At 27.4% G+C, this 26,117-nt stretch overlaps 1 protein-coding gene across 1 annotated transcript; it reads right to left on the bottom strand.

Annotated features, from left to right (window-relative positions):
* Positions 1 to 6,989: 6,989 nt before the first annotated feature.
* On the bottom strand, positions 6,990 to 25,505 carry LOC114120561 (nose resistant to fluoxetine protein 6-like). The gene is made up of 13 exons (XM_050209278.1): positions 25,075 to 25,505; positions 22,371 to 22,585; positions 21,459 to 21,676; positions 18,862 to 18,950; positions 17,435 to 17,625; positions 17,087 to 17,250; positions 16,415 to 16,583; positions 14,460 to 14,653; positions 13,878 to 14,019; positions 13,011 to 13,200; positions 11,495 to 11,637; positions 10,005 to 10,114; positions 6,990 to 9,433 (listed from the first exon to the last, which is right to left on the bottom strand). Exons 1-13 carry the CDS (start codon positions 25,313 to 25,315, stop codon positions 9,328 to 9,330), a joined length of 2,172 nt encoding a protein of 723 aa, XP_050065235.1. The 5' UTR covers positions 25,316 to 25,505; the 3' UTR covers positions 6,990 to 9,327.
* Positions 25,506 to 26,117: the final 612 nt, after the last annotated feature.

The following is a 26,117-nucleotide window of genomic DNA, read 5'->3' as shown; positions in this document are numbered from 1 at the left end:
CAACCTCTAATTTCCAGTACATTTATCATTTGTTATACAATTTATATTGTACAATAGTCAGTGTTATGTTCACGAGTACAATACGTTTAGTAAGCTATTAATTCAAACATTTTAATTATCATTATAGCGTGTTTTGTCTATAAGTGACAACGAGAAAAAATGTTTAATTGACGAATGAAAAATTGAACAACTAATTAGTATTTTTAAATAAATAATAATATTTTATATTATAGTTTTATTGCAAAATTTAAAAAAATAAATAAAAGATTAAAAATGATTAGCTCATTGTATTATTTTCTAACATTTTCAATTTCTCTTAAGGGAGTTAAGCCAGTTAAGGCACACGCAAAAAAAGTTATTTTTTTTTAAATATTAATATATATTTTATAATAATAAAATCATAATAATAATTTATTAGATTTAAAGTTTATTTTTTTGGTTGTCATAAAAATTATTCACATTGAATAATAGTTTATTATATACTAGCTGAACCCGTGCACTTCGTAACCCGTTAAAAATCCTACCTCTTATATGTCTCAAACTGTGTGTTTAATTCATTGGATTTCTGTCTGTCTATTAGTTTGTCCTTTATGCATTCCTAAACGGCTGGACCAATTGCGACGAAATTTGGTACAGAGATATATCAGACCTATGGGCAGAAGATAGGCTAAGTTAAAAAGCAATAGGCCCAACTCCGGGAGGTGCTCAAACAGATATTTAGAAATTTGCGATGGAAATTTTTGTTTATAGATGATTAGGCATGATTGTGTCCATGGCAATAAACAAAGGGCAGATTATTATTATTGAAACTAATAGCATCAAAATTTTTATCTTTCAATTGTATGCTCTTTTTGCCCTTTAAAATGCGAATTTCGAAAAATCCTTTCTTAGTGCGGTTATACATAGTAATAAGTAGGTACCAACATATTTTACTGAAAATTTCAAATAAATCGGTTCAGTAGTTATGGCTGCACGTTGATTCCACCCTTCATTTATATATATAAAGATAAATACACTAAAAAAATATTTTCAATAATTATGTTATTATTTTATATTTTATAATAAACAACAAAATCTCTTCATAAACTACGTGTAAAAGTAGCTAAGTAAAAAATAAAATAAAATAAAACTTTAAGCACAATAAAGATATAATATCATGAATAAATGCTATGCATATTGAATTTAAGTAAATTTAATTTGATTCAAGAATCTATTTATATGCCGAGAAATTATTTAGAATAATAAATAAATATTAATAATAATAATTTATATTTTAACAGTCCTTCGCCATTTAATTATTTTGTTTATTACACTTTGTTTCTTTTAAGAAATAATTCCTCGCCAAGTATATAAATTCTTGAAACAAAATAAGTTTATTTAAATTCAGTATAGGTATTTCAGTATTCATGATATTACATCTTTATTGTGCTTAAAGTTTTATTTTTTTTTTTTTACTTAGCCTTTTTTACACGAAGGGCTTTTGCTGTGATATCACTAATTTTTATCATCAATGCAAATAATAATAATAATGATAATGTTCTTTTTATTATTATTATTATCTATAGCAACGATGACACTAAAAACGGGTAACGTGATTCTGAATTTAATATGAAGATAACATTTTTCAGTTAGAATTTGTGGGAACAGAATATCAGATAGCAGACATACAGACAAAACCACTTTAGAAGGATCGTTCTGAAAAAATTCGATTAGCAATGGGTGTTAGACGTATGAAATTTTAAATAATATCTATAGATTATTAATTAAAGGGTAGTGTTGAAAATATAAATATTATATTACATAAGATGACACCATAATACATATTTGTTACATCATCTTGTTATTGAAAATGTAGAAATCACGCTATGTTTATATCTGCATACAGGGTTATAAGGTTACTAGGTAATACTATAAGGGCATGTATTTTCGCGTAAGCATAGTACTTTCATTGTTAGAAGACAATTTTTATCCATACTTAGTTGTGTGTTTTAGTTATAGTGAAGTATTACTTGTTATTATTAAAACTAATTGTGTTATTTAATTATCTTTTGTCGATCCACGTTATAATCCTCATTCAATAATTATTGATGACAGGTGACACACTAGTGCTAAATTTCCACACCACCCTAGGGGTATTAGCATAGGCGCATTTTTTTATAGTGGTATCGCCGGGAGCCATATTCCACTTATACTTACGACAGACATCTTTATTTGTCTGTGAAGTCGACTACGTATCGTTGGTCTAAGATGGTCGTTTTCGGTAGTGGTCGTCGTAGTAACTATTCTCAAGTCGGCTTTACTGCAGAGATGTCGGACGCACCGCGGATGCCTGTTTCACGGTGACTACGGCACTCTTCGACGGTACGTCGAGGGTGTTCGTCGGACCACGGACGTCTGGCCAGGATCGTACCGATAGTCGATTTACTAACCCTGAGTGGTGCTCGTCGGGTGGTTGCCGTCGGTCGGTGAAATAGGCAGCCCACAGTGCGTGGGTGGCAGCTGGCTGTCTGTCTGCGGCGCTGGTACTTGTCGCTGGTCTGATCATCGTAGTAACTCTTCGGTCTGCTAGTCGGTTTCTTCACTGCGATCCTTCTCGGCTGTTTTTTTTTCTTCTAGATGTTGAAGGCTTGAGCTGTCGATGAATACTGAAGAGTTTCAGCAAACGCACTGGTACTTATACCCAATACAGTGTCAATAAATTCTGTTTATTGTTTCGTAGTTACTCGCTTTTGTGGCCAGATTAAAAAAAAACATACGTCAAAGATTATTATTAATAACTTACTTCTATGGTGTAGAAGAAATTATTTATTTTTGAATGTTATAAATGTGAATTTTTGCGCTTTTATCTTATAAAAAATATAATATTCTATTTCTAACTCTTATATTTTTTTTACTTAACCATTTTTACACGTGTTAACGAAGGGTTTTTGTTGTAATATCACTAATTTTTATCATCAATGCAAATAATAATAATAATGAATTATTATTATCTATGGCAACGACGACATTAGAAACGGGTGCCGTGATTTCTATGTATGATTCTGAATTTAATCAAGTACTACATACTAAAGAGCCTATATTATTATTATTATATAGGCTCTCTACTACATACTATATAGTATTTGATTTAATATAGATTTCCATTAAACAATTCACGCATTTTCATTTATCACTTAATTTCTAAACGTACAAATATTATGATTTTTACAAGAGCACATTATACACAATATTTCTGATGTTTTGGAGTTTACTAGGAGTAATTGATGTATTATAAAATTAGTTATGTCGTTTATCATATTTTTCTATATTTTACACAGTTTAAATGGACAATTCCTGCTTCAATATACTATACACACACCGTCGTGCAGTTATTATTATTATTATTTTTTTTATTACTTAGCTAGCGCTCGCTATGACCATGGCGCTGGATATTATGTCATTGTTGTTATTAAAAGTATAAAATTAGCTACCTATTTCAAACGAGGATAACATTTTCCTTGTGCTGTACTTCAGTACTTCACTTTCAAATGAAAATGCATGCAAACCATAGTCAGTTACTTCACATTTAAAACGTTTGGTTAAATCTCTCTCTATTGATACCGCAATTATTGATAGCTACATTAGAAAAAAATATATATTTGTGAAAATGCACATTATTCTGATTTCCCAGTGAATTTTTAGCTCCATTTCGTAACAGCACGTGGAATATATATTTTACGGATGGCACGTATGTCCACAAACCACTTTGCATTGATGTGAATAATCTATTTTTATTTGCCTATTTTTACGATAATTTATCATATTTTTTCATATAATATCATAAATCAGAATATTATTATAGTTGATTTATGACCTTAGCTTTGTGCAGAAAGTTGTTAAGTTTTTGTTTGTTTTTCAATAAATATATGATTACCACAAAAAAGTAATAATTTCGCTTTTACATACCGATATAACATATATGATATTATTATTATTCATCATAACTTTTAAAGTAAGACCGTACACAATAGGTGTTAGGCTTCCAACATAATATTATAAAATATTACTCGGTATATTGATATTCGCATTAATTATTCATCTCGGACTCGCGTAACGGACTCACCAACATGGAAAGCGTGCATACCTATTACATACGCTTCACGATTTTGTTGCCGAATATAAAGTTTATTTTCGCACCGCTAAAAGACAATAATATAATATCGTATCCGTACTATGGTCCACAGCGATCTCGTGTGACGTTTTAGTGTGCGATAATAATAATATAATATAATATTGTGATGTTATTATAGTGATATTACGTACATACGATTTAATAGTGTGTACTCGCTGTTGCTTGTTTTGTTTTCACGCTCTCGATACATTCACATCATAATAATATGTGTATAATACATTTGTGTGTAATTTACGTTATATGTTCACAAATATTTATACGCCGACTGACGAGACTAATGAAAACTTTACCATTTCCCATCCATCCATGTGCATTTGTACGAGGAAACAATCATATATATAATACACCGTACATGATTATAGAAATTTGGTGAACGCAATATTTGCATATAGTTAAACAAACTCAAACAAAGTTTTTTTTATTGTATACATGTTGTATAATTTTGACACAAGTGCAAACGTGCACTTTGGTAATTACAAATTTTTGAAACGAAAAACTACCGGGGAGCGAAACTAAAATATAATTTTTATTCAAATTCCATGCTCATATATTTACATAATATAAATATATTATTGCTATTCGGGAAATAAAAAATTATACAATAAACTTATTAATATAATAATATAATAAAATACATCATGGATTATTTTTCGAACACTACAGTAATTCAGCGAAACGTATTATAACACTAACAAGTAACAACAATGTATTGTGTGCGGTATCATAATATTGCACGCGTATAGCCTACAGGAAACTATACACAATGCGTGATCCTTTTAACATAAAACACTCATTGTCTTGAAACTGTTTTAAAAATAATTTTGTTACTTATACGTAATTTGATTTGGTTAAAAAACAAAAATACACAAAAAAAAAATTTTACCATTTATTTGTTATCTTCTTTAAGTCTTATACTTTTTGAATGGCAACATAATATTATACTTTTAATTTAAATTTCCTTGCAAGACATTTTTTTTTCTTAAAAATTGTAATATATAATATATATAATAATATAACAATTGAATTTTTAACGAGTTCTTTATTAGCTGTACTTAACTTATAAGTATTAAAATTTTTTAAATGTTTGAGAGTCAGAGCTAAGTAAGTAGCACAGGGTTACCCCTAAAAATATTCATCCAATTTTCCAATCATCATTAAGCTATATAAAAACTATTATAACTTATTCTAATCGATTTTTATAAATTTAAATTTTCAGAAAAATAAAATACAATAATATAATGCATACCCACTTATATTGTTAAGATAGTTCTTTTACCAACAGTGATCCATCGCGATCTTCATAACTTCGGAGAGTATATTACCTACTGAATTAGTTGAAATTTTCTCTTAAAAAAAAATTTAAGATTCATATATGTATTTTCAGTTTCAATAACTATTTTTCTTTAATATTATAATTGTTTGTGAATACAATATAGAATTTTGGTTTTTGAAATAACTAGTAATTTGTATTTTGAATTTCATAATTCAAAGCAAAGAGTAAGTACTTTTACAAGAAAATCGCGCTCCATTTATCATTTATACCTACATGATGGATCAAACGTGGTCATTAATCGCTATCCTTCCAAGTATCTAACCCATTATATACGTATACTATTCATGGCTATTCATACAATGCGGTTATTAAATATATATGTATACTTGTAAGTTGCTCGTCTAGCACTCTATATAAATTGTACCTGCCTCGCTATGTAACACTGTTAAAGAACACCAGAAAACGTTCCATTAAGACGTGTGATGTTGGTATATTCAACTAGTAAATAATATTAATTTTTATTTAGAACAATGAGTTTATTTAAAAGAGTTAACATTTTTCAATCGAAAATTCATTGGTTGGTTCTAAATTTCTTTATTATTGGGAGTCAATTCGTTTGTACAATTATTTTCAACACTTATTTCTAAGTTACTACAAAATATTGTGTATTATTAACGTATAAATAAAATAAAATAATTATTTATTATAATATTGAATCGAAATAATATTATGATGATGTTTTCTAAAATGTATAATTTAGAAATCTCGGAAACCGTTACTCATCATCCAATTGATATCTACGAGTAAAGATGAATTATAATATAATATTAGGTATGTGGTGCAGTTAATACGTATTACTAAATTATAATTATCTATTAGTCGTAATTATTAGTAATTATTAGTCATTTACCACTTATCCTGTAGATGGTAAATCTATGTGTATTTTATAGTATCCTGATAAATCCTTGACAAATCCTGAAGTGAAAGAAATATTTTATACGCGTAATTTATACAAGAGTCAAAAGAAGAATTTCAAGAATTAATATAATGTAACAAATATATTAGAACATTTAGAGCACGCAAGGAATATTAAAAATCAGGAAACTGATAAACTTCCAAAAGCAAAAACGTGTTCTAGAAACTAATCGTAGGTAATAAAAACGTTATAGAATTATTAAAACAAGTCACAAATCACAAAAATAAAATAAATTATCATAAGCAGATGATCGCAATGGAAATGTTGAAACAAACAATAAAACCTTTAAATTTAAATAATTTGCAAAACAATTGATAAGATGTTGTTCAACTGAAAATAATATTATTAACGTTAGTAACAAAGAACACCTTTATAATAATTTCATATGACTCATGGAAATATAATACCTACGTGCCAAATATTCTGGTAAAATATAAATTATTGTTCACGCCAAAACATTTTGTTAGATGTGATCAAAAATTGAGTATCTAATGAATTATTTATTTCCTCGGTTAGTAGTCAATAAATTGTGGACATGGAATAAAAAATGGAGTGTAAAAAATAACTAGTTCTGTTTTAAATTTTTTTTATTTATGAACATTGTGTTTACAAATATAAAATACATAATTATATAAAACAAAAAAATACAAATAATTAGTAAACACAATATATTTATAGGTATCGTGGGTTAAATACAGTTGAAATTTATCTCAATTTATATCTGTTCAACATGAGCTAAGATTAATTATAATTTTATTAATTTTTATTAATCTTATAGTCCGAGGTCTATTGTTTTTATTATGTATCAAAACAAGTATTATAATGTACGTACAACTGTTATTATAATAGTACCTAGTAAGTTTTACCTTAAAATTTTACAAATTTTTATAACTATCTTATGTAGGTAATAAACTGTTGCTAAAAAATAAAATTGAAAATATGTTTCTGATAATGTTGGAACTTATCCAAAATATTACAGCTATTACGGTTTGAATAAAATTTATATTTGAAAAGTAAAATCACTACAATTAACTATAAATTACTTTTCTTTATTAACAGCGAGCCGATTAATTGAGATTTATATATTGTATACTATTATAACTCGTCATAAGTCTCGATATCGGAATTTTCACAGATCAAAATTGTTCAAACAGATAAAAGAAGATGATAAAAAATAAAATCAATGTATTACTATGAATACGAAGAATGATACATCGCATACATCATATAAAATATTTATGAATCCATCATATTAATTATGATGATGAATTGTTAGGTTCGAGTGTCTATACTGTCTTGTTATTACCAACTATTATTGGGTGGAGCGTAACCTATAGAACTGGCTAATAATTTTGTTATCGTAAATGATTTATATGCAATAACTTTTGTTTACATGAAGATATATTTTATTATAATTTTTTAAAAATTATTTTAGACATTTAAAAACGTGAAATATTATAAATATTAATACTAACCAATAAAAAATACATAAGTTTATTTTCTCAAAACGTTGTTTTAAAAATTTTAAATTGGGTGCATAAAAAAAAAAAAAAAATCAGAAACGTTAATAACTAGAGAAATATAACAGTCAACGGAATATCTTGTATAATATTTAGATTAAAACAAAAAGACAACATTGTACCTTCGAGTCCTGCCGAGATAATTGACAAAATGTGTGTAATTGACTATGTAATCGGTAAATTTTGCTCCAAATATTAAAAATGTTTTTTATCAGGTTAGTTTGTTAAATTAGTCAGTTCTTTCTGTTATACCCAAAACATTTCATTCTTAAGCTTCTAGTAAATCATCCAAAACAAATGAAAAAATACTATATCCTTCAAATCTGTCACCGTCAAGTCCTCGGCAGTTATAACAAAAAGCGCTCACGTGTCGTTACGCGGACAGACTTCTGGTAAGTCCTACTAAGTCGTATCGTTTATTATTATTATTATTGCTTTTGTAGTTGCTGTTGTGAAGGTTGTATTACTGTATTTAACGAAACGAGCGCCGTATAATAAAATTGTCGGAATACGCGCTATACCGGACCCGTAAAATTGTTATTGCGAGTTTATTATTCGGTGAACACATTTCGTGTTACCCGCAACGGCCAAAAGTTGTATACCTACATAGTACATCACTGCTAATTATCCATTACATATCCTAAAATTGTTTGATTATCTTATTTTGTTTTTTTTTACGATTGTTTCATCAAAAATACACCTTAAAAATCATGACCGTTGCACTATAATAATAAAATAATATATATAATGATGTTTTCGGTGGGCGATAAGCCTCGGCTAGACGAAATAGATTTCTATTTTACCTCAATTTTATTATACTACTTAGTATTTACGTACCTATATATTACAATAAAATATCATAATATAAAAATAAACAATAAAATACATTTGTACAATTTACAGACCTATTATATATATATATATAATATATTATATGTATATATTATGTACAAAATACATGGTGTCTCAACGTGTTTGTCTTTTTTAATAATATATTCTATAGGTAGGTACTTAACTATTTGTGGAAATTAATAATTATAGATATTTTGAATGGATATATTCACTAAAATTGATTCTAACTAATAATAGTACTTAAAAGTAAAATATTATTGTTACTAAACTATGTATGAAAACAAAGTTTGGATGTACGTCAAATTCAGGCGAACTGAATAGGTAATAATAGTGTTAAACATTGAGATCCTATTCAGTAACACGCTTGATATAGATTATCCGAAAACGTATACCTACACGCACATCAACTTAAAAAATATTAATTATTGAATGAAAATTATCAACGGGAGACATACATAATTGACACACCATGTACATAATATTATTAATATACTAGAATATTATACGCTCATAAAATGTGTAAATAAATACGCATTTACAGTCGTGAGGAATTCTTTTGTTCTGAATTTGTAGTGGCGTTGTTGGCGTCTGTCCGATTTGGCGTTACCGCACTGCCGATGTGATCGCTTTTTTCGTGTTTCCTGCAAAATGGTATTGAAAACATTCGTTGAAACGGTGTGCGCTCAGGGACAAGACATTGCATAAAATTTAAGTTATCTCACAAACGTACAACATAGACAATTTTGGTTCGGTAAAGTACATATTGTATTTTATAGCTTTGTATAATAACTTTAATGATAGAAGGAATTTGCTTGTATTATGATACTTGAAAGATGAAAGTAAAATATTTTATAAACATTAACTCATAATTGTATAATCTATAATTTTATACATTAGTTTTAATGTTTTATTTTAATTATTAACTTTTTAAGTAGATGATGAGAATTTTTATATCGTATATTTTATGCATATAGGAAGTTACATAAATCGTTTTAAAATTGGAAACTGATAATTTTACAAACATAAATATTAAGTGCTTACCTTAAGGTTTAATTATAAGTCGATACATTCTAATATTAAATCTAACAGAAAATCGGTATTTCTGAATTCAAATATGTGTTGTGTTGTATTCGTTTGTTAAACGGAAATAATACATACGAATATTTTGTACTGTGGTATCCTCTTAATTTAAATAATATTACAGATACTCACTTTCCGAACAATAATTTTTTGATCAAATGCCCCGACGGTGCTTCGATGATCAGATATAGCAAAGTGCCCACCATGTATGTCCTAAAACCTCCAACAATCCATCCATCAATCTGAAACGGCACGTAGTCAGTTAATATAAATACAATCGTTAGGTAAGAAATTATATTTGAGATATAGACAATTTTATGAAAACTAATTGGCTTGAGCCGTTATAGAAGTTAAATCATTTTACGTTAAAAAGATAACATTTTTTACTACCGCTACTTTGTACAAATACATAGTTACAATACCACTTCTACATTTTTAAATAATAATATTAAACATTTTTTTACTATTATTATAATAGCATTTATATTATTTTTTTATTATTTTACAATAAGAGGACCTAATATTTTGATAACATGAATACAATTAAAGTTATCGGTTTGAAAACTTTTTTCATTTAATTATTAAAAATTATTGGTTACTACTATCAAAAAAATTAAAACTACGACACAGGTAAAGTTCTTTCCAATGCGATTTATAATTTTGGTAATTTTGATATAAATATCGAGGGAGTAAAGTCATCCCGCGCAAAACAGTTTTTAACTGATTTTACCAGCTGAGTTATTATGTGACAGATAGAACACATGCGGGTATAGCATCCTCTTAATACTTAATACTGTATAGAGGTTAGACAATTTATTGTTATAATAATAATATTATATTTTTAAATTTATAATTAATATAGCCTGTAGGTACTATAAATTATTAATTAAAAAAAAAATGTATAGTAATTATTCATTACCTTTATAAGTCAATAAGTTTAAAATAAAACGTAAAAATCTAAATAATTATTATACAGTTAGAAAAAAAAAAATTAATTTTATAATTAATAACTGATTCTAACATTTTAACTCGGCTTTGTTTGACTTTTAATTCCATTTAATATCCGGTTTAATAATATTCAATACATTTTTTTCTGTTACACTAAATAAAGGATTTTAAAATTTAAATCTATAACGACAATTAGGCCTCCCGGTATAATAATAATTATATTTTAATGTTAACTCTACTCGTTTCGAAACATGAAAATAATGCATAAAATAGCTAGTACCTGCCTATTTAATACGATATATGATCAAACAAACCTAATACTTGGTGAACTTTAGTGTAGGTATTTTAGCATTATTATGTCAACCTTATCATAACTCTTGTGTTATTTTTTTTTGTATAAAAAAATGCAGACCTGTATTTGTCTTTTTCTATAGGTACACGCGTTTCAGTTTTCAACCAAATATTATACTTTACCGTTTATAACAACGTATCTGAAATTATTTTTTATTTTCGAGATTACTAACGTTAGCCTTTAATCCCGTACCGAAATATCATATTATATCATTATTTGCGTTTTAAAACTGTCTGTCAAATAAACCCATCAATTCAAATTTGAAATTTCAAACTCTTATAACGTGATATTAAAATCATGGTTAGTGTAAATATTTACTTACCAACAAGTTTGATGAAGGGGTTACGGCCGTTCTTTGTTTACTTTCTATCATCATCATGACAGTGATGTTGACGAGATAAACTGTATAGGATAATCTGCCTAGTGGCACCGTTAATCTGTTGTTGAACAGTTTTTCTATTGGACCTATAGATAAAAATATATCAATACAGACGAAACGATTTCATTTAATCGTGATTTGTTTTTAAGTTTTTGGTAGGTAGGTATCTCAATTTCTATAAATAATTATAAATATTATATTTAAGGTTAAAAAATTCAACACTAAGTTTTTCATAATTTTTCTTTAAATAGCAATAGAGAAAACGTGAAGAGTCATTTTTTCTATAGGAAAAAATATTACCTATGCGAGCATCTAAATTTTAAATTTTTACGAAAACGCATAACGATAACGATTTATCCTCAAATAGTTTTAAATATTTTTGTTATTTTTCAAAAAATATAAATCGTAGATACTTGAAAATTTCACTAGTTACTAGCATTAATTTTCAAAATATTTCACTTATTTTTAAGGCTATTAATAGGCATTTGAAATATTCGTTTTTGTTTGGTTTTTTTTTATAAGTATCGATAAAATGAATTAACATTTCAAGTTCAAATATTGACAAAAATTCATCAAAATCATGAATATTTGCAAATTATTTGGTATAAAATGTATAAAAATTTTGTATACGAAGTAGATAAGAATTGAAAATTTAATACTAGCTTTTCCATAAGTTTAGCTTGCAATAATTATAAAAGAACTTGAACGTTTGCTAATTAAAAAAAAGTTATTCTTAGTTTAAATTTTTACGAAATCCAAAATCCACTCGTAAAATAACGATTTAGTATCAAATAATTTTTAGAGTTTTGCTATAGTTAAAAATTACTAGTTGTATAACTTGAAACACACTCCAGTTGTTTTAAGTTTAAATTGGTATTTTCTATATATGATTTAACTTTGGGGTATTCCGTATTCAGCTCATTAAAACATAAACCACCTTTTTCACCACCAAGTGAAATATATTATATCCTAGGCTGACAAATCATCTCCGTTCAGAATCTTTTTTCGTATACTTATCATTTGTCCACTCGATACCTGCTGTACAGCAGAGCATTACCCACTTGACTACCTCCTTTATTTTATTTTGCCTATTTACTTTTTACTTTTTACATTTCCAATTTCTTACTCTAACACAAAATATTTTTTGGAGAATTTCAATAAACAAAAATCTTAATTCGGATAAGTAGTTTATAAATTATTACCACATGTCAGGGATGTACTTGTAAGTATACCAATTATAATCAAATGGATTAGTATAATATTACGTGTAAGTGTTTAAATGATTGGCATATTTCTGAAGTGTACTTAAGTATTGATTTGGTCGTTTCTTTTACTATTATGGTACATTTACTGACAGCCCTCAGAAAACGCACAAGTGTGGACAAATGTGAATTGTATTCTAATGTTTGAGTTTTATTAAAAAAAAAAAAGTGCGAAAAACTCAGTTGTCATTACGTACCGTAACCGGTGGTGAAATGACACATAGTGACCCAGAATAATATGACGGCCCACGTGCAGTGGCTGAAAACTGAATACAATGCCTGTTCAAAAGCGTCGTATGGTCTGTTCACGTCATGGAACACCGCACCATACAACTGGACCCAAGTGCAAACGACGATGACTATCAGAGTCCCAACATAGACGACCGGCTGTGACGAAAAATAAAAATATTAAACTTAAGCCATGTTTGGTAAAAAAAAAAAAAATAAATAAACTAACCAAAGGTTTAAAGTCTATAAAGATTTCATCTATGTATAACTAATTATATGTATAACATTTTTATCAACTATAATAATACCTGGTTATTATATTTTAATAAATTTCCAATGAAATCAATATGGTTATTAATATGATAAAACAATAATTTTAAATAAGTATATAATTTATAATTAATAAAAAAAAAAAAAAAAAATTCTAAACAAATAGTAAACCATGCACACTATTTCATATAGATAGCTGACATGCCTATTTGTTATGTTTTCTCTTTAGCAAATTGTATATGTTTAAATATCAATAGATAATAATAGGTATATCATATTATTATTATTAATCCATCAATATTGATAAATTCAATAAGTTGTTTAATTTTATTAAATTTATTCGTATTTATAGAAATTAGAAGCCTTGTGTTATAGCTTTTATGAATGATATAATATAATGTTTATATAAATTATTTCCAATAAATTAACCATCAATCATCGTGTACATATTTTTTACCAATCGTAAGTAAAATATTATAATATTAATCTGTATTATTACGATACAAGGGTTGAAAATCTGAACGCTACAGTGACACATTAATTGTATATTAAATATGCGTTATTACCGTGGAAAATTTTATTTCTCGTTTCTTCAGCTCTTTCACAACGACGCCAGCAAGCATTCCTGCGTAGAAAGGCGTACCCCGATAGAAAAATGGTCTGTAGAAATTACTGAACTCCATTGAGTTACTTGGATTCTCCAAAAACCTGTAGAAGAGTTATGTGAAAAAAAGCATAATATATATATAATATGTGAGTAGGTATTAAATTTTTTTATCGACAGGTTAAACCGTAATCCACAGCAATAAATGATAAGATTTAGTGCAGAGCAGGGCAAGTTGACTAGCTTAAGGTTTGAATAATAATTATCCTAGCTGTTACAACTAATGGTTAGATTATCTTGATTTTTTTTAACAGGCAATTGGCAATTATGCTTAAATTAAATGGTTATTTTTGGGTTTCTTAATATTTATAGTATCTTATGATTTTAAAATGTAGGTTTATCAACTATATCAACTTTCCCCATAGTTGGAGTTGTAAGATTGAGATTACATTTAAACTGTCGAGTAACTTCTAATACCCCGCAATACCGAGGTTTGGGTTAAATCAAGTCACAGCACTGTGCTTCGTATCGAGTATATACTTACGAATACATTACTCGAATTATTCCGTACGCTTGGTTGACGTAAGTTGTAATAAACGATATTGCCAACGACGCACACAATAGAATAACAATTAAAGATATTCCAATTTTTCGATGTTTGACGTACACGTAAACCACGATGGTACCGATGACGAGAAACTGTAGCAGACACGACACATACCAGCCGGCAATGAGACACTGTAACAGTAAAACGAGAGTTTATTATTAGCCCTATAACTTTAACTTATAAGTATAGGTGGGTTATATTATAATTTAAATAAAAAATTAATACAAGCAATAAAAAATAATAAATCATCTTTGTTTTGTACACAACATTAATAAATTAATAACCAATCATCGAGTACTCGAGAAGTGTGTACTTTAATTTTGAGGATCTAGGTTCCAATTTTTTAAACGCACTATTTATATATAATATTGTTTTTAAGAGTATACAAATCAATCATAAAATATTGGAAATATATTTAAATATTGTTTGATTGTCCTTAAACACGTTATATAATATTTTATTGTGTGTTCATTCTTTAGGCGGGGTGATAGGTATCTATACTCGTATTTTACTAAAGTGTGAACATTCTACTTATAACTATTGGTATGTATAATAAACGTTCTGAATAAATTGAAAAACTTTTACTAACTTCGAAAGGAAAAGTAGTAGGCTCTGTACTGTACACATATAGCATGTACTTGTATACTATATAGGTTACTTAATATAAGTTTAATATTATAATATATTGTATTATATTCAAGAATCGGTCGTTTACCTACATTATACAATATTACACTACACTCGAGCAGAGCATATTTTTAGAATAAATAAATATGCATATTATTAAATGTAGAGGAAAAAGAAGAAAAAAAGTAACTTAAATTGTTTAGAATCATAAAACGGCATATACATACTTACACGCGAGATGTTTTTTTTTACCACGATTAAACAGAAAGTACAAAAAATTAAAAATAATTTTTATAACTTTGTATGAATATCTTGTTTTAAATTTTGTTAGCAATATCATTTTCTTCTACATGTATCGACTAAAATAAACTAAATAATCTGCGAATTTAGCAACTGAATTATCATCAGGTTTTGGACATTTCAGTTCCATTAGAGTTTTAAAGTAAAAAAATCTGAAATATTTTCTAGCTCTAAGAAAGTAAGAATATTAATCAACTATATGTCTATTTCCGAATCTTTTATTTTGTATTCTACTTAATATATTTTGTTATATATATATATATATATATACCGAGCTTGTGTCATATGGAATCGACATCCATATATTTTAATGTTTGGCTAAATAAAGTTACAAGCGCGATGGATGGTTTTTTAAAAATCGCTGATAATGGCTGTTGGTTTAAAATCACAATATATAGCCCTATATTTTTCACGGATGTGTTTTAAACATGAAATATATTTGTATGATAGTTTTTTCCGGTTAATAAACATAAAAACAAGGTGTATGTTTTGGAAATTTATATGGCCATGTATTGTAAACATCTGTTTAAAAACCTTGGAAATGTATGAGCAAATTCCGTCAACATATATATATATATAATTATTACGTTGATGTGCAAAGTGGTTTAAAATTTATTTCATAGCTAAAAATAATTATTTATTTCTCGTGTATCATGAATTAATAGAAAAAAATTTAGGTATTTCTATTTGTAATAATATTAAATTAATATATACCTCTAATGATTTTATAGTTAACCTAAAAGTTAACAATTTTATTAATTGTTACTTGTTTATCATAATACAATAATAATATGCTTGTATACCTAAGTAATGGATATATATATAAAAATATACTTAGGTATATTATAAATACATTTTTGGTATGTACATTTTTTTCAATAGCTTATTTAGTATAAATAATATATAATACATAGTATTATTGTTTTATAATGTTTAAATCGTCAAAATATAGATTTTTATCTTACTTGATTTTCGACTGGTATGAAGTTGCTGACTGCTAATAGATTAGCCCACCAATAGTTTTTGCAATTATCCGCTTCTGGCCATATTCTCGAAGCCCAAAACGGTCCGTTGCCCAAGTGAGGTATGATGAAAGCCGTCATCAGCATTACGATCAAGTACGATGGTAGAACCCTTATTCAAGAACAATCATCATCATCATCAATAATCATTGTAATATTAATAACAGTGACGCTCGTGGCGGTATGCAGTTAGACAATATCGCTAAATCAATATCTTTGAAATAAAAGCCAACGCAATATATAGGTGATAATACTTATTTTTAAACAACATTATACATTATACAGTTTTAATGATTTTACTGTAACTCATACCTATGTAAAAAATTATATTTGAAATTTCAACTTAACGCATAAACTCAAATCTTGAAAAATCCTTGTATACAAGTTATTTATTTGAAACAGGACTATTAGGTGCCTCAATTTTTATTGAAATTTACTCAAATCATTAAAATAATACAAATTATTGAAACGGATCGCTAATTGATCGTTTAGTTAAGCTGATGCAATGAACTAATATAATTATATTTCTAAACTAAATAATTATTTTAATGATCTGTAATGCACTAATTTCTAACATAATTTGATATAAGTACTACTAGTATTTGATATACTTACTTCAGATATTTGTAAACGATCACCATAACTATCTGGAAACAATTGGTGCCGGGCTTATTGAATTGCGGAATCAGCATGATGTACATTAAATAACCAGCAATGTAAAAAAACGGATCGATCAAATTCATGGACGTCAATAAGAAATCCGGTCCTTCCTTATACAACTATAATGAAACAAAAACAAACGTATCAAAAAAATAAAACCATTCTCAAAAATAAATCTTATAAATATAAATGGAGTTTAGAAATAGGTATGTAACTGTATGTAAATGCGTTGTCGAGTGCACGCGCAACGTTGCATATCATATAATAATATGATATACCTATACAAAATATTATTTGAATTACCTTTTCAAGATGCATCCCGTACGTGATCGGATTTATTACGAAGTACAGAAATTTATGGCCGAACAGTACCACAATCATAGTCAAAACCTTTAGCCCATTGAATATGTTCAAATCGTTGTTTCTGTTGTACTTGATCAAATCTCTGGAGTTACGAATTATGGAGAACATGTTGAATATTTCCGGCATTTTACCTGTAAGTGCAATAATAGAATGCAAACAATAAATTATAATAATATGATGTTAATGTATAATATAAATAAGCAACTAATTCCTCAGAAAGATTTGCTATAGGTATTTATTTTTTATGGAGAACCTACATCATAGATAATTAATATATAAATAACATTGTTTTGTGTAAATAATGATTTTACAGCCTCTTAAGCATGATTGTTCAATAAGTGCAAGCTTATAATATTAACTATGAAGAGATCGGTAAAATATAATTATTGAAAAAATTTATAGACCATACGCCAATAAGCATATTATAAAACATTAAAAATATTATTTTTTTTTCTAAAAAACAAAGTTAGAAATTAAAATTATACTATCAACAATATCCTACAAGCTCTTTAAGCCTACTTAAAATATAATGAATAGTATTATATCTGCTATAAGCAATCAGTTTTATATTAACACGGCGAGTGCAATGATTTTGAACAATAATACTAAACGTATTCAAGATTTTCTTTAAAAACATAACGCTTATTATTATAATAAAGTCTCGTCGGTTAAATGATATGTTGTTATTTTTCGTATTATATTCTCGAAAACCGATATATGAAAAAAAAAACAATTTGTTTCAATTGTTTCAAGTATACAATCTGTGTTCAATTTCCAATACATTGCACAACAAAATACGAATTCACTGCATGCAACTTTTGAACATTTTTTCTATTTCAATATATTATATTTTTTGATGAAAAAATAAACACATTGTAAATCCAGAATACCTCGATAAATCCAAAAACATATTTATATATTGTATCAAAATACTAATATATTCGTTATTATTGAATTGTCTAAAAAGTTATGTTTGTAAGTACTTATCTATAAATGGCTTTAAGTACACAACAAATTCGTGAGTTGAACTACTTAATGCCATAGTGGCATAGTCGGTTCATATAACATGATATTATATACTCAAAAAAAATTAAAAACTAAACCTCATTGTACAATGTATATACAACTCAAAAATTACTTAGAATATTTTGAACACTGTATTGGAATTAACGTAGTTTACTCAAAATTTAACCTCATCGCGCGTATTTGACATTAAGTATAATATTTAAGTTAAACGTGCATTAGTTTGTCATAGTATTATTCAAATTGTATGAATTAAATTCATTAAATGCAGTCACTTATATAACACATACTAGCTAAAAATGTACCTGTATGATGTTTAAAAACTAAAAAAAAAATGGACTTACTCTTTTTTCCATTGTTACTCCGTATTATTATTATCAAATGGTACGCCGTCGATAAGCAGCAAAAAGAGAATATAAATCCAACTAGTAAACTGAAATAACCAAAAAATTAGTAGGTATAGAGCAGTAATTGTAACCATAAAATTAAGGGGATCCCGCCAGGTGATTTTCTGTCTTTGTCTAATATACGGGCGATGTAGGATTTTAGACGTGTTCTTTGCCAAACGTCCTGATTGATATAGTGATGCAATATAGTGATCGATTTTTCCATACTTTTAATTTTTTAGTTTTTACTTATTCAAATATGAAATTTGATATTTTTTAATTAATTTTTTATAATATAACGTTTTTAGACATTTGGAAGGATGATATCAAAAATGTAGGAAAGTGGATTTCAAGTAGACTTGGCGAAAAATTCAAATCTATTGTCAGAATTCTTATCACTTCACTATATTAATCAGAAAGTTTGGCAAAGAATATATCTAAAATCCTATGTCAACCATATGTTCGATAAAGACAGAAGACCACTGGGTAGAATCCCCTAAGATTTAAATGTATCATGTAATTATACATATTTTTTACTGTCAATAAATATATCTACAATAATTCTTATATTTTTTTTTAAAAATTGGCTATTAATAAGTAATAACATGTTGAAACGTTAAAAAAAAATAGTAAATTAAGAAAAAATAATATTTATAATTTAGCTCTACATTAACTATTAATAGTTTGTTCAACTTTGGTTAGACTCAAAGTTACACATCAGATATAAAATATATTCATTATAATAATTGTTATATTATAGTCATGAACTTATGACACAAACCGATAACGATAACAATAATCTAATGTTTTATCCTACTAAATTTAACTATACACATAGATACATAAATACTTTCATAACTATAATAAAACTCTTGACCCATTATATAATAATATACAATATTGCAATCCCTATCCATATTCCATAATATATATAATATATGTCCACGAGGGTAAAGTTTATTAAGTTGTTCGGTCTGTGAAACTAATTTTAATATTAAACTATATTACAATCAACATAATGCGCATTATTTATTTACAATAAATGATCGGGGAAAAATGTTAAAGTTTAAAAAGGAATGTTTGAATTAAAAGTAATTTTAAATCTATAACATCATCTAAATTTAAATTATAATTTTAAGAACCCACCGAATGCTTAATGATGTACATTATATTATTATAGTTTAAAACAGAAATTGGAAGTATTTAACAAACTTTTGCATATTTGTATAAATTGTATAAAGTTTAAAAACAAATTTCAAATTCAAAAGTGAAATATTTGCATCACAAGTCTTTGTTACACTAATGTAACACATAAGAAATATATTAAATAGACATCAAGTTTTGGCATTAATTTACGAGGTCATGGTTGTTAAGTACTAAACGCATTTTATTGGTGTCAACTAATCTAACAACTCATTTCGTTAAAATTGTATATTATTATATTCCTTAGTAAGCACATTAAACGTATACTGTAGTAGTTAAAAAAATTACATGTTTGTATCAAATTAATTATTCAATCAAAGCCAATTTAATTGTTTATTTTTATTCGAAATCTTTTAATTTTATTAAGATACAGATATAGGTAATTATCTACTTATAAGGCTTAAAATTAACTAGAAAAAGCTTATTTACTATAATGAATATTTTAACTAGTTAGAAAAAAGTAATCAGGTAAGTTTAAAAGTTTAAAATAAATTATTATTTATCTAGTTAAACTCAGATTTTTCAATATGTACATGAATTACATTACTATAATACAAACGGTCAAGTTTTTATTTTGCATATTTTTCTATAATATTTTTAAGTACCTATAATACATTTTTTTTTTTTATGGTAACTAAATATATTTAAATGAAAGTAATGTAAAGACTATACATTACATTAATACATTCAATTCTAAGGAATAATAAGTTATCTTGTCTCCGATGAAAATATTTTAAAATCTATTGAACATTTAAAAATAGTATTTCTGATTGTTGGTGGATTTTACAGTTGATGGAAAACTACTCTGATAACTATATATTGCGCTGTTTGATTTGCTAGGCGACTCTTTAATATGGTAGTATGGTCTATACCAGCATCGCAACATGCAATGTATACGGATACACGAGAACCGAGAAACATACGAGAGGAGGTCATCAACTCACTATAATTTACTGGTCACTGCAAAAAGTTCCCATGCTGCGTAATGTGTCAATGCATCAATCTATATACAGTCCCAACATAATATTATTATACGTATCCACTTTCCCCATCATCATGACTTTTTTCACCAGTTTGAAACATCCACCAAGTAAGAAGATTTTTACCAGGCAGGGTAAAGGGTTAAAATTATGAACCTTTACCTATAATATTACGTAATAGTGACGTTATAATATTATATTATTATATCCATAGCGCGCAATCTATTGGTCGTAAGCGACACCATTAAACGCTGTTGGAAAACTACTACAGAATAACCTAATCTAACCAAAAGAGGTGATAAAATAATATTGTATATTAATATAATAAAAAAAGAAATAGTTTACTTTATATATAACATTAAAATTCGTTACCTGGTCAAATAATATCCATTATCGTATGGATACTCGTCCTTGTCCGTCGAACACAATATTGATTCAACTTGGACTTGAGCGTTGATCCGGTGTGGTAGGAAGTGTGTGTCAAATTCCTTTTGCAGCGTAACCTGGAGGTCGTCTGCGGTACAAGCGGCTGGTATGCAAATACCGAATTTCATGACATTTCTGCGCAATCGGTTGTCGCGATCTACAAACTGTAACACAAAACCAACCGTGAGATTGATCAATAATATACGAATTATTTGTTTGTATATGGTTAGTATTGATATAATAATATTACGTAATGTTATTGTAGCAGTTTCGACGGAAAACAATAGTATAATTATTAATCTATTCATGAAATGTTCATATTCTCTACTTTTTGTCTTTTGTCGTTTTCATCTAACTTCCTTAACCTTTTATTTCAAGTGCAAAAGTTAACAACAACAAAAAAATGGTTTGATTTGCGATTATTTAATACGGGAGGTATAATATTATATTCATTAAAATATGTTTTATGTACGATACCAGAAAACGAAAAACTTGGTAAATAATTACATAGATCCTTGAAATTAAAACGATAAAAAAATTGTTATAAGTCGAAACTGGCAATTATTCCAAGCCGTACTGAAAGCAAAATACAAGCTTATGAAAAAATCTAAAATTATTAAAATTAATACATAAAATTTCAATGTATACCATAGATGGGCTGTAAAAACAAGTAGCTAACTACATAGCAAGAACAGATGCCGGTTGATAGAATCAGTATTACTACCCCTAATCTAAAGGTAATTTTGGAACACACATATTATAATATGTTCCATATTATGCTACTCTTTCCGTCACGAATTACAACAATAATAATATTGACTATTGGTGTGATCATAATAGCACGTAACCTATACTCACCCCAAGTATTTCATGCCAGGCATGGCTGTTCTCATGTGGTTGGTCGTTTATTCCCGACACAAAATCTGTGACGGTCGACGAACTGATTTTAACGGATGGTACACAGTATTTACCCTTAACTGGATGGTGCACTTTGATACACTCCTCATACACGCCCATCTGATGTGTGGTACCGACGAGTAGGCCACTGGGATACCGACTCCATGAATCAGACACTGTGCAAATATTTCGTAACGTTATTTAAAAGATATTTAATACATAGGAGTAGTGTTGATAATGGCTTGCCCTTAAACTAAAAACTAACTTGAAACTTTTTTTTTTTATATAGGTGGGGAAGGATGAGTTCGAAAGATAATTCTCAAAATATTACTAATTACTAATTACTAATTGCACATATTGTCCTACAGATAAGTTTAATACCTATGATTTTTACAAAAAATCGGTAATACTATGTTTTCTGTTTATTAATTTTGGTAGGTGATAAGTACATCGCGAAGAATGTGAAGGCGTGCACGTACTAATGCACATGTTATATTATTTATGATACAAAGACGGCAATTTACAATAGTAATTGTTTATAATGACGTTAAAGGGACCAAGGAAAATAGGTCATAATAACCAAAACGATAAAAGAAAAATGGTTACTTCAATACGTATAGAAAAAAGTAAATATAAAAACATTTACCTATGTTAATTAATTAAATTATTATTTTAGAATTACATTTACAATACTTTGTTGAAGATATTGGTTATTTTAGATTGAACTTTGAATACAAATCACGCTCTATTTTTTTCCTAGTTCTTCAAAATTCGTTTTTGGACAAGGATTTTTCCAATACAACCAAAAATAACCGTCATAACATCCTTATAGCAAATATCCAGAAGTCATAATAATTGATACAAATTAGTACATATCTACAATATAGGAGTTTTGCAGGGACCTTCAATCTAAGGTCATTACACCCAATATGTAATTTCAACCGATGTCATTATGAACGGTTTCTACTGAATAATAAACAGACGCGATTCTGCTCTGAGAAATATTAGTTTTTAATTTTTGTAATAAATCAATGGAAAACCAGTAGGAATGACAACCTATCTCCATAATATGACCATTTTTTTTTAGTTAGATTAGGTATGTAAGAATTGTAATTTTTTCAGTACGTTTTTTCTTAGTACTCAATATTTATTATGACTTAATATGCCATTCGCTTAAAGGCATTCGTATTTTATATTTTTAGTAGATAAACTCGGTCCATATACTATAAGTTGTGTCTTAAGATCGTCTTCTGTACAAATGTCAGGGACGTTGATCACGCGATTGAACCGGTTTACTTGTTTTGTTTAAACATAGTATGATCGGCGTATTAGTCGACATGAATTATATCTATTTCATAATACGGTAAAAACAAAATAAAATAATTATTAAATGTGTTCCTGTAGGATTTATAGCTTGAAAGGTGAATAGGGCGAAGGGTCCACGTCCACTATCTAATCAATAAATTTTATAGAAAAATAATATACACAATACTATAATACAGTAAAATAATAATTGTAGTATAATGTACATGCATTAACGTATTAACATAATGCTACGAAGTTGAAAAAACTTACGATAATATAATCACCTAATAATAAAAGAAAACCGGTTGAGAATAGCAACACAATATAGTATAATTTATGCGTTTAGTATTTGAGTAGATAATCAATTTCATACCAGGAAATGAATTTTATTCCGCATTATTTTTTATTTTCGAACCCCATTTTGAAAAATTTAGCAATTTTTAACAAGCAACATGATCATTATGTTTTATTGTTTTATAATATAGGTATATAAATAATACATCGAGCAGGTAATATCTTGATAAATTTAGGTACAAGCCATTTTGGTGCCAATAGTTAGAGTACTTCCGGTAAAATTGTCTATAAAAGTATAAAACAATATATTTTTATGGTAATTTAGGGCAAGTAAATAATTTTGATTTTGAAAAAATAGAGTACATAAAATGAGTACAAGATCACAATCAAGACAGAACGATTTAAATTATGTACTTAAATCTCAAATATAACAGATTATGATCAATAAAACGATTGTAGCCAATGTAATGTTAAATGCGGATGCAAGAAAACAAAATGATCATTTCCACAAAGAAAAAAGATTTTTAAAGTTAATAAATTCTTTGATGTATTTTATGAAAAATAACTTATAAGAGGTTGAAGACTATTAACTTTTAAGGTATTGCATAGGAATTTTACAAAATTATATAAGTACATAAAAAAAGGTAATTGGTACAATTATTTCAATAATTTCAATTTATCAAAATATATCGGTCCAGATAGATTTTAAAGAAAATTTTCTTAATATATTACAAACATTTTAGAAAAAATATTATCTAGCACTCGACATATACATATTTTAATTTTAACTTCTAAAACAGCAATTTATTGTTTAATATTATTTATTATTCTTTTAATTGAATAGTTTTCTGAAATTGTAATATATTGTCAAGCCGTAGATAAGATTTTTGTCTTTTAATTTTAGCGATTTCACGAATTCATACTTAATCGTAGCTACTCTTATTTTCAGTTAAAACTATTGTTTGAGTTCCTACACTGTAGATTTTAATGTTTTTATGTACTTAAGTGTTACGATAGCCGGTAAAAAGATCGACATATTTTATTAATATAGGTATATTGTACTGACTCTTCACGGCCCACAGCGAATCGTTTTTCAAGTGTCTGATGTACATCTGCGTCTGTTGGCGGCATGCTGTACTGCCGACGTCCATGGGGCCGGTAAAGTTCGCCAGCGCTTCGTAGAATAAGTTAGCGATCCAAGTCTTCGGGTAGCCATGATCCACCGGACCTTCGAGATCGTTGGACGAGGCCCCGACAACGACGAAGAATAAAACGACAGCCGCGCAAAGCGACGAAACGCGAGACATGATTGTTAAAATATAAATAACGTTACTGATACTATTACGAAAATTATTCTAATATTATTTTTATTTAATTTAATTCATGCGTTCGGTAAAAAAAAATAATACCGGTTCCTGAAATAAATGCACTCACGTCTGGGTTGGGGCGGCAATCGCGACTCGACCGTCACTCCGTCGCTCGCGATAAACAAGTAAATACGATCGTTACCTGTTTTTTATACTATACCTTTACCTTTATGATATTGTTTTAAACGAGTAATATGTTTTATTAAATATCCTTGGAAAGGAGGTACAAAGTGGACAATACGCTTTCGCGCATGCGTATATGTGTCCGGATATAGCCGACATTTCAACGTAATATTAATAATATTATGATGTTATAGGTACCTATTAAATAAATTTAAATCATTTGTAGTTAAATTTAATATTTTTATAATTACAATCAACGCGTTGATTATTAATTGGTTTTATACAAAATGAATATTGATTATTGATGCGGAGGTGCCATAATGTTAAGAATACAAAATCAAATTATGGTTTAAAGGATTTCAAAACGATATTGTAAGTAAATAAATTGTAATACCCAAAATTCTACAACTATAATACTTCTGTGTAACCTCTTTTTTTTATAGTTACCAATCGTAAATAATTTGAAATATTTTGAATTTGCATTACTTTTGTACAGCAGATTTTTGTTGATAAGAATTTTTCGTACATGTTTTAAATTTAAATTTAACTGATTTTTTGTGGTTTACTGTTATTTTTTTAATTTACAAATAAAAAAATAATTTTTTTTTTTGTGTAACTT

This window comes from Aphis gossypii, chromosome 1 (assembly GCF_020184175.1).
Source record: "Aphis gossypii isolate Hap1 chromosome 1, ASM2018417v2, whole genome shotgun sequence".
In the NCBI taxonomy this organism is placed as follows: Eukaryota; Metazoa; Arthropoda; class Insecta; order Hemiptera; family Aphididae; genus Aphis; species Aphis gossypii.
Note: the sequence above shows the minus strand (reverse complement) of the source record. Positions and strands in the feature narration are given on the sequence as shown.

Bases quoted from the DNA above. Each gene is read 5' to 3' on its own strand.
- LOC114120561 (XM_050209278.1), bottom strand. From the start codon at position 25,315: ATGTCTCGCGTTTCGTCGCTTTGCGCGGCTGTCGTTTTATTCTTCGTC. The intron at 14,020-14,459 runs GTAAGTATATAC...ACTCTTCTACAG, and splicing joins ATAATTCGAGTAATGTATTC to GTTTTTGGAGAATCCAAGTA. The intron at 9,434-10,004 runs GTGAGTATCTGT...ACCATTTTGCAG, and splicing joins AAAAAATTATTGTTCGGAAA to GAAACACGAAAAAAGCGATC.